General features: G+C 42.6%; 1 protein-coding gene across 4 annotated transcripts in view; it reads right to left on the reverse strand.

Moving 5' to 3' along the window:
• The window catches only part of QTMAN (queuosine-tRNA mannosyltransferase), a 161,593-nt gene that overhangs the window by 39,596 nt on the left and 106,232 nt on the right, over positions 1 to 15,765 (reverse strand). For all 4 annotated transcript variants that reach the window (XM_075829249.1, XM_075829247.1, XM_075829246.1 and 1 more), the window contains exon 6: positions 9,833 to 9,942. In XM_075829249.1, coding sequence (XP_075685364.1) covers positions 9,833 to 9,942 — 110 coding nt within the window. The remainder of the gene's footprint in view (positions 1 to 9,832; positions 9,943 to 15,765) is intronic.

The following is a 15,765-nucleotide window of genomic DNA, read 5'->3' on the forward strand; positions in this document are numbered from 1 at the left end:
TGTGTGTCCATCTCATGGCCATATAACGAACTGTGCACCTGTGTGTCCATCACATGGCCATATAACGAACCATGCACCTGTGTGTCCATCACATGACCATACAACGAACCATGCACCTGTGTGTCCATCACATGGCCATATAACGAACTGTGCACCTGTGTGTCCATCAAATGACCATATCACGAGCCGTGCACCTGTGTCCATCACATGACCATACAACGAACCATGCACCTGTGTGTCCATCACATGACAATATAACGAGCCGTGCACCTGTGTGTCCATCACATGACCATATCACGAGCCGTGCACCTGTGTGTCTATCACATGACCATATAGCGAACAATGCACCTGTGTGTCCATCACGACCATATAGCGAACAATCCACCTGTGTGTCCATCACATGACCATATCACGAGCCGTGCACCTGTGTGTCCATCACATGACCATATAGCAAACAATGCACCTGTGTGTCCATCACATGACCATATAGCAAACAATCCACCTGTGTGTCCATCACATGACCATATAACGAACCGTGCACCTGTGTGTCCATCACATGACCATATCATGAGCCGTGCACCTGTTTGTCCATCACATGACCATATAACGAGCTGTGCACCTGTGTGTCCATCACATGACCGTATCACGAGCTGTGCACCTGTGTGTCCATCACATGACCATATAACGAACCGTGCACCTGTGTCCATCACATGACCATGTAACGATCCCAGCGCTTGTGTGTCCATCACATGACCATATAACGAGCTGTGCACCTGTGTGTCCATCACATGACCATGTAACGATCCCAGCGCTTGTGTCCATCACATGACCATGAACAGAATTTCATCCACGGGAAGTAAACAATGAATGTTCCTGCTGAATAACAACAAGCAGAGATCTTAAAAACCGTGAGGAATTAATACAGTATATTGGAACATTTTAATTATACAAAACATAACATTAATTTGCTGAAACTGGAAAACCCCTTTAATATTATTTATGAGACCCCAATATTACGAGGAAACTCAAAATTGACATTTTCTAGGGGTTCAAGACAAAGAACAGATGTAGCAGCACAAGTCCCGGTAAAAGAGATGGTGTCACGCTGCCCCAGCCGATCATCCATAGTATCTCTACCGGTGATACTTACCCCTCCCTCTTCTCTGTGCGTAGTCCAGAATCCTACGATGATGTTGCAGGCCATGTGACTCTGCAGTCTGTGATTGGCTGCAGCGGTCACATCCCAGGACGCCGGATTGCAGGAAGAAGAGAGTTCTGGGTAAGTATGATTTTTTTTTAAATTTTCTGGAGTTGCGATTTTTCCGGCGGAAACGCAGCGATTCTGCCACAAAAGTTGCAACGCTTGGCCTTCTGTTGCGGGCTTTGCATCCCCAATGCATTCAATAGGGAAAACCACAGAAAAGCAACAAAAATGCAGCATAAATTGACATGCTGCGGAATTAAATTCCGCACCGCTGGTAAATTTATCAACGTTTACTCTGCGGTTTTTTTTCCGCAGCGTGAGCACGAGAATTTCTAAATCTCATCCACTTTGCTGATAATGTAAACGATGCTGCGGAATTTGCGCACAAAATTCTGTTGCAGAAATTCTGCAGTGTTTACGCTACGTGGGAACCCGGCCTAAACATGTAGGGTCTTGAGAAAGGGTCTTGTTTGACGAATAAATATCTTTTTTGGATACCAGTGGAGGAGTTTGCTGTGGTCCGAATACTGGTGGAGATTAGAGAGTTTGGGAGGAACTTGTGTCACCATAGGGACCAACCCTAAAAAGCCTGAGAGTCTCCCTGATTTTGAGGAATGGCCCTGCGGACAATATGGCTGCCTCCGCTATGAATCATGGAGGAGTGTACTTTAAATAAGCCGTTGCTGATTACAGCAAGTCATAGGTAGACACATTACAAGGGATCGCAATCGGAGATGTAAAGATAATTAATAACACGCGTCGATTAAGTACTCTGAGATACCCAAAAGTCACACAGGCCCAAGAAGACTTAAGTGAGATGTTTTAACTGAGTGACGTGATATCATCTTCCATCTAAGAGCAGCAATTATGAGGAAAATGTAATTACCCGGGACATTTCCCTAGTTGATCCAACCTATGATGGATATGACGCTCGCCACACAATTCTATTTCCTAAATGCTTCACTAATAAACCAGATAGAGAAAGAAAGGACAAATCTCCACACACCCAAAAACATTTGTTGAATCCCCCAAAAAAAAATTCAAAAACATTTCGCCCTAAAGAAAATAAAAAGTTTCAGTCTCTTCTTGTATCCATTTCAGCCATGTTTGAGTTATCCTGGTCACCTATTTTGGTAACGGAGATTGGGTGACAACCACTAAAGGTCACCATTACTGTGCTCATGTGGGTTGTCACCCAACTTTTAACAGACCCTAAAAGGGATACAAATTATTTTTTTTTTTCCTGTATTTTTTTTTTCAACTTTGCTTCCCCTCTCCTACTACTCTGCATAAATGATACTTTACTTTAAATCTGTCATTATATTCCTAAATCAGGAGGATCACTACTATAACTTTAGGACAGAGTTTTTGGAACTGTTCCCCACATAAGGAATTGTAAAGCTGTACTATAAATGGTAAAATGAAGGTTAATAAAACATAGGGGGTGATTTATTATTACTGGCGCCAGTCTTTCCTCCAGGGCAGGTTGCACCAGAATCATCAAATGGGAACAAGTTGAGAAAACCACGCACGGTCCGGTAGTTAGAAAGGTGTCGGAAACATTTAGTAAATGAGGTGCAGTTGAGGTGACTCCAAAGTTTTGCCCACTAAAAGTGGCGCAGGCGCTTTACATTTTCATCAGAAAACTAGCGTAAATACATTGATAAATATGCCCTGTAGTTATGGTCAGTATCATCAGCAAGTAAGGCCCCATGCACATGGCCGTGCCCGTAATCACAGCCAGCCACCCACATTTTCGGCCCGTGCTCCCATATAAAGTATGGGAGCATGGCCCGTAAAACATGTAAAAACGGATATGCTCCATAATTCCCGGCACAGTTCTATGGCACGGACACGCATCCGTAGCAATACGGAGAGGTCAATAGAACTGAATGGGGCCGTAATTATGGCCGAATTTACGGTCGTGTCCATGGGGCCTAATTCTTTGTGTGCAGAGGTATTGGGAAGGGACAACTTAAACTATTGGGCTACAATGCATCTAAAATATGAAGCAAATAGTCTTGAACAACAATTTCCTACTGTTTTGGATCTACAGCTCCAATGCAGACTTGTGTGTCTCTATGGTTACAGACTACAAACAAACCCTGTGTAGTCTGAACCTACAGTCATACGGTCCCTTACTTCCTGATAGTCTTGTAAATGTATGTTAGGGCACAGATGGAAAGGATAATGACAGGAGAATCAGACTACAGATAATTTGTTTGTAGTCTGTAACCATGGAGACACATAGGTCTGCATAGGAGCTGTAGACTGAAAAGGTAGAATATTTTGACTCAAGACTACTTTAAAAAATGTGTCATTTTTTTTTATTAGACGCACAGACATAATATATTTGTAATAGTGTACCTAACCTTTAATTGTCCACTTGCGGAGGTGGACCACAGACACAAGTCCGTCTTTTTGTAAATACAACATTAAAGGGATTGTCACAAGTTCAACATTTATCACCTATTCAGAGGAAATGTGATAAATGTATGATTGCTGGGGGCTCCACGCTGCCACCCCCACCGATCACTACAATGGGGGTCCTGAGCACAATCGCAGTGAAGAGAAGCTTGAACGGAGCAGAGGGTGAGCACGCGCCCTGGCGCTCCATTCAAAGCCTATCGGGCTGACGGAGACAACCGAGCACAGCGCTTAGCTGTTTCCGTCAGCCCCATAGACATTAAATGGAGCGGCATGCTCGACTGCCGCTCCTCCTCACTGTGGGGGGTGCACTGAGGAGGAACGGAGGGCTCGGGACCCCTGTTTTAGTGATTGGTGGGTGTCTGAGACATTTATCACCTATTTACGTCCATAAAATAAATAAATCCTGAGCTTTCCTATATAAACGAAATTCCATTCAGTAGTTCCTGAGTTATATCTGTTTCTAGGAAAGCTGGGTAACAACAATATGGCTCTTAGACACAGCTCCCCCAAGGGCGATCACTCAGCTTTCCCATGCTTCGGAACGTCAAATCTGCTTAGTCTTGCCATCCTGGAGTCTGTGAGCCAAATTTATATATATATATATATACACATAGAAGAGGGGTGAGGGCTTTGTATATCCTTTTTTGTGGGGTGGGGGGGGGGTCTCTGTAAAGTCGGTTAAACCCAAGAAAGTAAGAAAAGGTCATCCTAGAAGTAATAGCATGATCCTATCCAGGTAGAGAGCGATGTTTCTGGGCGAGCACGTGCTGTGATTCCACCCTCTCATACAGCACCCAGAAGGGAGATCGATCACACTGACTTATGCACGAATGTCGCCAATACTGATGTCACTTTCTGGCATTTCACCTGCTCCGCCCTCTCATCGCAATCTCCAAAAGGTCCCAAATGTTATCTGGACGGGATCCACATGATTAGAGCATAAAAAGATTTTCCCTGTTTAATCCACCTCTCTGTTTCCAATTATATTTTATAAAGGTTGTCTGAAGCGTTGGCAACTCTCCTCATCTCAACGTCTTCACCAAAAACCGACAGAAGGCTTTAACCCTGCCGGGAAATATGGCTGCACATTGTGTGAAGGAGAAGAATTAACACGTGCGAGCGCCTGACACGGGGAGAAGCGATTAGTGATGGGCAAGATTATTTACTCCAATATTTCACGGAAGTCATGCCCATAATGTGACCAGCAGAATGGCTAGAAGGCTCTGTTCACATATACATTAGGAGCCTCCGTAGGGGTTCTGTTGGCCACTGCTGTATTTTTGATGGCAGGAATTTCGCAGTGGGCAGGGCTATTCTCACTATTAACAGTACTGGTACCCTGACGGCTCCTGTTAAAGGGGTATTCCAGTTTCAGTAGATAAATGTTATTCTTTGTATAAAGAAAAAGTTGTACAATCTTCCAATATACTCTCCATATCAATTACGTATGGTTTTTAAGATCTCTGCTTGCTGTTATTTCATATGAACCCTTAATACTTTACTTCAAGAGGAAAAACTGCGTAAGGCTGAGTTCACGGAGGGCGGATACGCTGCGTAAAAGCACACAGCGTATCTGCCCTGTGCGCCGCCGGGCGAAAACCCGCACCAAACTGTGGCGCAGCTTTTCGCTTGGAATATACGCTTGCGAAAAACTGCAGCACTAGCAGGCCGGCCTCCTGGGATGACGTGATTGGACGCAATGGTGGTCACTTGAGATGAAGCGTCATCCCAGGAGGTCGGCCCTCTGACGTCATCCAGGCCGGCCTCCTGGGATGATGTCTCATTCTATGTAACCGCCGCTGCAGCAGTCACATGGGATGAAACCTCATCCCAGGAGGCCGCGCAGGAGGCAGGAACACAGACTCCTGGGTAAGTATAAAAAAAATTAATTTCTGCCTTGCGGTTTTTGCGGTAGAATCGCTGCAAACCCGCGCAAAAAAATGCAACAACTGGCATTTGTTTTACCTCCCCATTGAATTCAACGGGGAAGACCCACAACATATAAGCAGCGTTCACACAAATACAATTGACACACTGCGGAATAAAATTCCGTACTGTAGGTCAATTTTTCAGCGTTTTTTCCACTCCGTATTTACACAGCGTGCGGATGAGAATTTTTCTATCTCATTCACTTCCCTGCTACCGTATTTTCCGCAACAAATTCCATTGCGGGAAAACCGCAGTATTTACGCAAAGTGTGAACTGATCCTAATTGCAAACTGCATTGCGGGAAACAAACAAGTGGCACGTCACTTTTTGACACGGTTTCCGGACAAAAACCACGTTAAATAGCCAGACATGTATTAACCCTATTGAATGGGGATAATCTGCAAATCCACAGAAGAAATTCGAAGATCAGCGGCCTTTTTTTAAAACCCCATCCACGAGTTGCACTGTGAAGTGGTGCGGATTTTCAATACGAAATATGCACCGAAAATCCATAGCAATACTGCAGAGTGTGAATTCACACTTTAAGGTCTATTCACATTTCATTCACAGCGTACGGTTTACATTGCTGGTTGTATGGAGATCTATATCAGGAGGATTCTCTTTTGCATTCATCGAGTAAATGGCGCTTACGCTAAACGTATATTAATAATGCAGTGCGAATAGACCCTTACCTGTGTCTTGTAACGCACCATGCACCTGTGTGTCCATGACATGACCATGGACAGATTTATATCCACTGGAAGTAAGAAATTAAGGTTCCTATTGCATGACAGCAAGCAGAGATTTTGAAAACCATGAGGAATTGATACAGAAAGTATATTGCCATATTGTATAACTTTTCACTATACAAAGAATAAACCGGAATACCTCGAAGGGATAAAAAAAAAAAGTCGATGGAATCCAGTGTGTCCTAGGGTCCTGTATACCTTTGATTCCCTGGGCCCGATGTGTCTTCCTGCAATATGGAAAAATATCAGTAAACTGTATCCATGACTATCTCTATGGGCCCCTTATACGGAGTGGGCACGCCGAGACATTGGCACCAGCATGTTACTAACATCCTGTTTCCATAGGGGCTTACATTATTCTGAAGGGCATATGGGAAAGTTGGCGACGACGTGCTGACAGCGACATTCCCACCTGCCACTGAGAGGTACATAGAAATAGTCATGGATACAGGGTACTGTTTTTTTTTATATATATCACAAAAAGTCACGTTGGACCCATGACGGCCATTGGGCGAAACTTATACAGTAACCTCTGCCCGCTGCAGAGCATCGCCACCATGGTAAGTATATATTGGCATACTTATGTGTATGTATGGGTTAAAATGTTCCAATAGTCTGGCATTTCTGGTAATCCAGCACCTTGGAAATCAGACGACGGCCCAGCAAGGCTAGAAATGTAAAAGATGGAAATAATGGGTCAATTAAAAAAAAATTATATTCTACGGAGATCTGGGAGTTTGTGTAAATAAATAATCCCTCAAATTTTTGGGTATCAGGGAACGAACATCTCAGTGTATTCATGTGTTTCATATCAATGACTTCCTCAGCACGAGGCAGAGTTCACTATGGTAGTCACAGCACAGAGTTACCATTTAAAGGGTATGTCCACAATGACTCCAGCTTAACTACATAGTCTAATGGGAGCCTCATATAGTCTAAAATCCAATTCCGGTCTCATCACAGGTTCAGGTTTCTGGTTTGCCCATCCACCATACTTTACACTGCAGATGTGCATAGTCAGATTAGTCGTTGTTTATCAGCACATGCCTGCCAAGAAGTCAGTGCATGAGGAGCTGATTTACATTACAGACTGATTATAAATTGCTGAATCATTATCAGGTGACGTGATCACCTGTGTACTGACAAAAGGGACCCTCAATAATGGGCAATGGGAGAACACAGCACTGTACGAGATCGTAGCTGCTCCATAGGTGAATGCCGCCTCGGCTATAGAGACAGCAGATCTACACATGTGTTTGCATTGTCGGTTTAGCTATGATGTGCAGGTTACAGGTCTGCAATGAGCGCTTGTATATAATACAGGGATTGCGCATAATAACTATTCTACTTCATTATCCTCAATCAGACAAACAATCTCTGGCTGACGCGGAGCTGACAGTCCATAGTGATGCGAGACGTTCCATACCAGACCGGTGCGAGATGAAAATTTCCCAGAGAATCGTACTTCGGAGCGATATTATTAAATCCAGTCGACGAATCCAATAAACATCTTTGCCCAAAGCGATGAACAAACAAAGCAACTCATTTTCTTTAAATATTTGGAGAGTACACGTCCTGTATATAAACTCATACATTTTTCATGTCCATTCATATTGCGCATTATATGACAAGAGAGGAAGTATTGCCATTATATAATACAATGTATCAAAAAACAAAAATTGCTGGATAGATCACAAATCTCATACACGAGTTACAGATCTGAAAGAAGGAGACTCCGCCATGTTCAACATCTCAGAATAATATACAATGTGTATGACTAATAGATAAATCATCAATGTGTGATCGCTGGGAGCGCCGCAGCTTCTTCACTGCATTACCGACACGTGCCTGTGCCTGTGCCTGGTACCGCAGCTCGGGTCCAATTCACTTGTATAAACATCGATATATCAGGTGCTGCAATGAAGGGGTCGGACGCTCTGCTGATTGGACATGGATAGGCCATCAATGTATAATCATGGAAAACCCCTTTAAAGGGTAACTAGAGGCTCAACAAACTTCAGACGTCATAGTGACATGTCAGAAGTTTTGATCGGTGGGGGTCCGTGCGCGGAGCCCCCCACCGATTGCTAAGACGAGGCGGCAAAAGCGCTGGTGTGAGCAGTGTACGGGCTTATAGACTTTCTATGGAGTCTGTGCACCGCTACATCGGCTTTCTGAGTAAAGATGAACAGAAACGAAGAGGCTCAGCGCTCACACGAGTCTCAGTGCTCGGACCCCCACCAATCAAAACTTCTAACATGTCACTATGTTGTTAAACGTTTAGTTACCCTTTAAAGAATTGCCCACGACCCCAAAGAAAAGGTAAATGTACCCAAAAAAAACAAACTATTAGGAATTAGAATGGTAAAGCTGAATTGTTGTTCAGTGATACATACATCACCCAACCCTATACCAACTAAGCAAGTGCCATTCAAGAGTGTACGAAACCTGGGTGAGAACCCCCAGGGGGTGCTGTAATGGCGGCCATATTGGCTGTAGCCCCAACTTTCCTAAAAACAGTGAAAATCAAGAGATGCCTGAAATCAATAAATAACAATGAGAATAAGGGACAACTCAAGGACTTATATTCACGTTGTTTATTTTGTGAGGGATAGATCTTTAACCCTTTTGTTTCATTAGTATGAATGAGACCTTGTCACGACCTCGCCCCTTACCAAAATCACCAAACAGTAAGGTCATTTGGAGTAAACAATAACTTGTTCGTCCAGCACGAATCTTCGGGATTCCCTCATTAGGCACTTAAAGGAACTCTCCAGGCAAAACGGATAGACCTATGTCTAGCGCAGGGCGTGAGGGGCGGTGATTACTTCTCTATTTGCAGATCTTTGAATGGTTGAGGCTTTGCACTAGTCATAACACAGTGCAGGAATTTTTCCTGGATTGTTCCTTTAATAGTAAAAGATTTAAGGGGGAATTTATTAGGACTGGGTTTCATACGCCAGTCTTGATAGAAAGGAAAATTGGAAAAAAATGCGACACAAACATGTGTTGCATCTCTCGGCTGGGCCGTGCACCACAATTTTGCCCAATACACTCCTCCTACGATGCCCATAAAAAAACACTAACTCACCTCACCGCTCTTCTCCCCTCCGGTCCACTCATCCTTCCAGCGCTGCTCATACAAGGTCCTAATGACAAGCAACGTCAGGACCTTATATGCGACGCAGGACTTCAACGCAATCAGTGCTGTGTCTCATCCAATGTCCTAATGCTGCCCGGCGTCGTTACATTGTATGAGCGGCGCTGGAGTGAAAACACTACAATACAGTAAAAAATAAAAATAAAAAGTATATTGCCGCTATATGTTTTTTTTTTTTACACTATGGAGTCCTATGGGTGATGCACGCCACTGTATACAATAGCATACATTGCAGACTTCCGTCGGAGGCATAAAGCGGAAAATCCTTCCAACGTATACAGGAGTGCTATCCAAATAAAGTAACTTTTGTATGAATGCTACATATAAGCATAATAATAATAGCAGATACTGCGTCTATACCTGGCACATCAGTAAACGTCTCCCCGAGCACCGACAGGCGGAACGGCAGCCCCATGTCTTTTATTTTCATCATAATTTTGAAGAAGGTCTCTGGATCTTTATCGTGTTCCCTAAATGAAAGGAAAAAGAAAACATGTTTACTTGGGAAGATAAAAAATACACAAGGGAGACGGCCGAGGTTCTGTTCTAAGGATATCATTTTTGGGTTTCGGGGGCCGGAGGTATTTCAAAAGCATTTAATGCTTTGCCCTGTGGCCCCGGCTCTTCACTGCTCGACTGCGGAGTAGGTTATGAGTATTCTTTAGCTGGGAGCCATTGGCTTCTGATCACTGCACAATCAAGGTTTCTCCATAGCGTATGTTCAAGTTGAAGAGTTCACGCGGTCATTGCGGCGAATGCTCAGATAACGTAACACTTGTTTTTCCATTTAGAGGAGTTTTCTCTCCAGGTAATACAAGATTTAGATCTTCGTCGGAATACCACGGCTCTGCGTCTTCCATGCTGTTGGCTACAGTTAGCAAATCTAGAAACGTTTGGGAGAAGAGAGTTTTAAAAAAAGAAAAAGAAAAAAGTTTTCGTTGAATTACCAGCAAAGATGTTACAGACGCGCGGTGGATGAGAAATTACCATCGAGTAGATTTCCGAGCAGGTTAAAAGGAAAATTGAGGCTAAAATGCCAGTTAGAGATAAATGACTGCAGCTGGGGGTTCAGTTGCTGATCTTATATGGAGAATGACACAAAAATCAGAGGGAAAATATTGTAACGGTGGTTGAGAATGCTGCAAACAATTTTAATAATTGCCATAACTCACAGAACCTCGGAAACCTCTGCTCCCATTTATTTCCCCAGTGCAATAGTAAAGGCGCATAGACAGACAGTCGGTATCAAAAGTCAGTACCCATTAACTCTGAAGGCAACACCAGTGGAGAATAGACTTCAGACTGGGGCATCATATGTCTGCGGATGACAGATAATGCTTTTATCTATTTTGTACGTCCAGTGTTTTTAGACGGGTTTTCCAACTACAACTAATTCTGCAAAAATAATGTTAACGGCCCCTATCGGTGGTTTGAAAAATGGTGGCCAAGGATGGACACTTATCAGTAAGGCGAGGAGAAAACTCCTTCCCACCGAGCAAGGAGCAGACTTTAGCCTAGTAATGGCCACACACTAAGCAGACACATCTTGTGTCAATGTTGCTATGAGCGCCATAGGGTCACCAATAACGGTTATTTTTATGGTGATGCGAAGAACCATTGACTAGCCACCCTACCAGAGAAAGATTTGGTTTAAAGGATTACTACCACCAATTATATACATGGCATATCCACGGAGCTAGGACCCGTATTCCTGCCTGGTGAGACAGCAGACACCCGTGACATCCATGATGAGGAAATAATAGAGGGGTGGAGGAGAAAGTGAGTTTCTTTTTCCATTGATTTCTTTAGGGGTTACGGAAACCGCCATGATGGGCCACTTCTCCATTTATTCTCTGCCCGGTCGGGCTACCCTCATTCTGAAGATAGCAGCCGATCCAGGAGTTGGGAACCGCATCTAATCAGATATTTATGGCATATCCCATAGATAACATATATGCCTCATGTGGGAATAATCCTTTAAGTTCTGTCAAGCCATTTTGTCCCTATTTTCTTCTCTTTAGTGGAAGCGTAAAGCTGAAGAGACCTGAGACACATCAGTTGCTAGGGACTTGCTGTAGTTGTTAGACAGGGAATCCCTAGCAACCAGGCTGTCAGACATGGAAAAAAAAAAAAGTATACTGCATGGTATATGTTTTTTTTTACTGTATCTCTTTGTATAGAATAATAGTGTATACAATAATAGTAGTCTACTAAGCTATTCTATACAGGAAAAAAAAAAGTATACGAACGCATACCGGCCAGGCACATTTCTTTGGCATACTACGGATAAATGGGGATCTCTCCCGTACCATCCCCTGAGCGTAGGGCTCAAACGCAATGGAAACAAAGCCTAAATTAAGTTCCAACATGGTAGAAGGCCATCCAGACCATGAGAACATTATAATGACTCCAAATTTTTGGACACTAAAAAGTGAATTTTGAACAATCTCATTTTTTTTTTATTAGCTCGAGATTAATCGCATCCCTTTATAAATAGGGATCTAAAGCGTCTCATACACTGTGTCCGGGGTCAGGTTTCTTATAATAAAATAAGGATAAAAAAAAAAAAATATTTGTTGATCAAGCTATCCTTCCACATCAATGCTATGGTTGAAAGTCACCTTGACTTATGAATATGAAAAAAAAACAAAAAAAACAAAAAGAACAAACAACAAGCAAAAAGTTCTACAAAGTTGTAACAAACTTTCCATTGTTGAAGGTCAAGTGCTGCATAGACACGTAACCGCGGTACACCTACAAAATCTCCGTCTCGGCCGGGTTTACATTGCATTCCTTAGGTGAGGTATTAGCAAAGCTTATTTCTTCCCATTTCCGCAGCTTTATTTGCTCATTCCCCTGTGATCAAACTGATTTCCATGATGTGTCTCTTCTTAGTTTTAATACCCGTTTTGCTTGTCATATAGACACAAGCATTTGCTATGAAATAATGAAACCGTTTCAAAGACAAGGGAAAATAACGAGTTGAAAGAAGTAAACTCGCTTTCTTTTTTTTTTTTTTAATTAACTGATACACAGCCCAGTACATATAAAATATATATATATATATATATATATAAAATCATAGCAAGTAAGGTTAATTAACATAAAAATCTCACTAGTAGAGATGCCGGATTTTTGCATTTTAAGCCCGGCTGCAGTAAGTGGCTTGATTTGCCAGTAATGACCCAGTTCTTCTAATGAGTAACATTAACCCCTGGCTGTAGCCGTCCAGGACTTAATTGTCAACTAACGCCGGAGTAGGAGTTTGTCGACGTGCAGGTATGTGGTATATTAGCTCATTTTATTTCTACCCTTTAATAAATAAATCTGTTGCCAGGGCAACAAGGACACGGACTCCGCCACCTCCCCTTTTTTTCCTCATTTCAGAAGGAATTGGATATTCACACTAAGAATTTGCAGGAAACCGGGAAATGTGATCCAAAAACCGGTTGTCCATTTTTTTATGGCCTTTTGTTTAGACCATATGAGGAAAATGGGAATTCTGGAAGAAAAAAAAATCTTGGGGAAAATAAAAATTTAAAGGGGTTTTCCAGTTTATTGCTCTGTTTTGTGTCTCCGTTCCTTGTTATATTTTTTCCACAATCGATGTATGGATAAGTCCATGGATATTGACCGCTGGTTTCCATAGTCCTGGAAAGTAACGCAACACATGATGTCTTTGTTTACACGCTCATGGGATTTGAAGGGGTTGTCCAGTGTAGAAAACCTATTTTCATAGGGCAGGATCCCATGTTCAGGATCCTCATCTTTTGGCCAGATTGTGAATCATCTACAAAGAGAATTTCTTGCTCTGGAGGACCTGTCCTGTATTTTACCCACTGATTTGAATGGGTACTCTGTAATGCTTGCTTTCCCCTGTGGTGGTGCTGTGGGGCAATCCAACACATACGGTGCGGTTTCCCCACTGGTTACACCTAATTACTGAAGTGCCCAGCAGGGGGACACTTTGTCAGCAGCTTATTGCCAATTGACCCTTCTAACAAGTAGAGATTGTCCAAAGCGGAGAGGGGTATTCAAGCCTAAAACATTTATCACCTATCCACTGGTGCTCGGCTGTTTCTACCAGTGCCCTAGACTTTTACTGGAGAGACAGCATGCTACCCCGACGGCCGCTACATTCAAAGTCCATTTTATTAGTCATGCAGTTGGGGGGAGACTGAGGCCCCCCATTTTAGTGATCGGTGCGGGCCCAATGCATAAGTGATAAAAGTTTTAGTCTGAAATACCCCTTTAAAGCTCAAAAAAATCCAGTCTAATCTTTATTTTGAAAGGGTTATATGGGGAACAAAAATTATTATCAGTGTAGTATCTGCAGTATATGATTACACTCGCTAATATACATTCCGGTCCCCGTCACGCTGATTCTGAGATTTTCATTGATTTTTATAGCGCTGCCGGGGGACCGGAGGTCTAGTGGCAGTCCAGTCTTCTTTGATGACGATACGGCTCTTCGTCATGTGACCGGCCCCGCTGTACTCTGTATAGTCTACTGCTTGGGGGATAGATGGGAGGCAGCGCTTACTATATACCAGCAAAATATGTGTGAAGGGTATAGGGAACAGGGACTGTATCGGCATGACCACCTGACAAGTCCATAGATGTAAATGTCTATACTGTAAAGTACAGGATTTCAATGGAGCTTTTATTCTCAGCATTGCTTGGAGCACGTAGGTGGGACGCCGTGCTGTGAACACACATATAGTGCCGGGGCATGAGGTGTATGCCAGGGGTTAACCTGTAAATATGGATCAGGATATTTTAGGCATAGTGTTCCAAATTATGAAGAAAAACGCTTATCCGGAAAACCTTAAGTCCCAAATATTCTGGCTAATAGAGAACATACCTGTATCTGAATGCAGATCTGCGGGATAATGGAAATATCCAGTAGGATTGTAGTTTTTTATTTGAAGCAGAGATGAGGTACGATGCTATAACAATATCAGAAATAAATATGTCTTCCATTAGCCATTGATATTGTCTTTGGCATTTTTAAAAAGTCATGTAGGGACAAGGAACCTCGGGTACGATGACATATGAAGCACATGTAAAAACAACATGGAAACCTTCATAGGAAGGTAAAGATCCCTGTTATATTCACAATACTCCATGATGTCACAGAGCTGATGGTTCGCTACAATTGTACCCAGTCCAAGCAATTATCTGTGACCCAAGTCTACCCGGATACATCGTAGCGAGCCATCATTCTAGTAGAGAGATTTGTTCTGCTGCTAATATATTGATCTCACAGAGGATTGCCTTGACTATATACAATGCAGCAAACTCTCAGATGTGAGCAGGACTGGGTCTCTAAACCTTTGAATGCAAACCTTCGCTCACAGCAAACAGAGATCTTGAAAATGGCGAACAATTCAAACCCAATGTATATTAGAAACTTGCAGGGCGTTTCATTGTACAATGATTAACCCCTTCAGGACCACACAACATTTTTCTACACGTACCATTTTGGGGTACATATAGGTTAGCGATTAATTAATATTTTGTTTCGGGGGAAGACAAGAAAAAAAATCTATCATTCAGCCATTTTTTTTCCGTTGCTCATCGCCGATCTACGATAAAGGTTTATATGACTAGTACATTTGTGACAATTATGGGAACACAAAATATGATCGGGTTACAGTCGGGATTGGCTGATCCTCAGGGGTTTCTGAAGCTTGACTCGTTTCCGCCCCATACTGGGGAAATATAGTATAACATGTCGGCCATTCAAAAGAAAAGACGGGACGGATCCGCCAGAGCTGGAGACTCTCGCCCACAAAAGGGGGTCAAGACTAGGACGTCCGTATGCTTTACTAGGGCATATGTAAACGGGTGATCATGATGAGATGACCCCTCATATTTACATAAAACCCCAAAAAAGTTTAGGACACATATTATATAGAAAAAGAAATTCCATACAGATACATAAAAGGTGCGGAGGTCCCAGTTGTAATATACCCCGATAATAAACTATAGACAATAGGAATACGGGATGTATATCATATTGGACAACAGCCCCTATTAGTTTTCGCTCTCACCATGAATTCATAATTGATTTAATTAATATCTAATAAGAAAGGAATCCTATTTTGTGTAATACAGCATGCATACTTCATTAGTTTTCTCCATCTCAAAGCCATTCGCATCCTATTTGAATATCCTTTCATTTCACTGGGAAAAAGTGCAAGTGTTTTGAAGTTTATTGAAAACATGATGCCTTTAAGATGTATCCGTAGAGAGCTTTTGTAGTATTCACTAAAGAAAATCCACTTTGT

This window comes from Rhinoderma darwinii, chromosome 6, assembly GCF_050947455.1.
Source record: "Rhinoderma darwinii isolate aRhiDar2 chromosome 6, aRhiDar2.hap1, whole genome shotgun sequence".
NCBI classification, from domain to species: domain Eukaryota; kingdom Metazoa; phylum Chordata; class Amphibia; order Anura; family Rhinodermatidae; genus Rhinoderma; species Rhinoderma darwinii.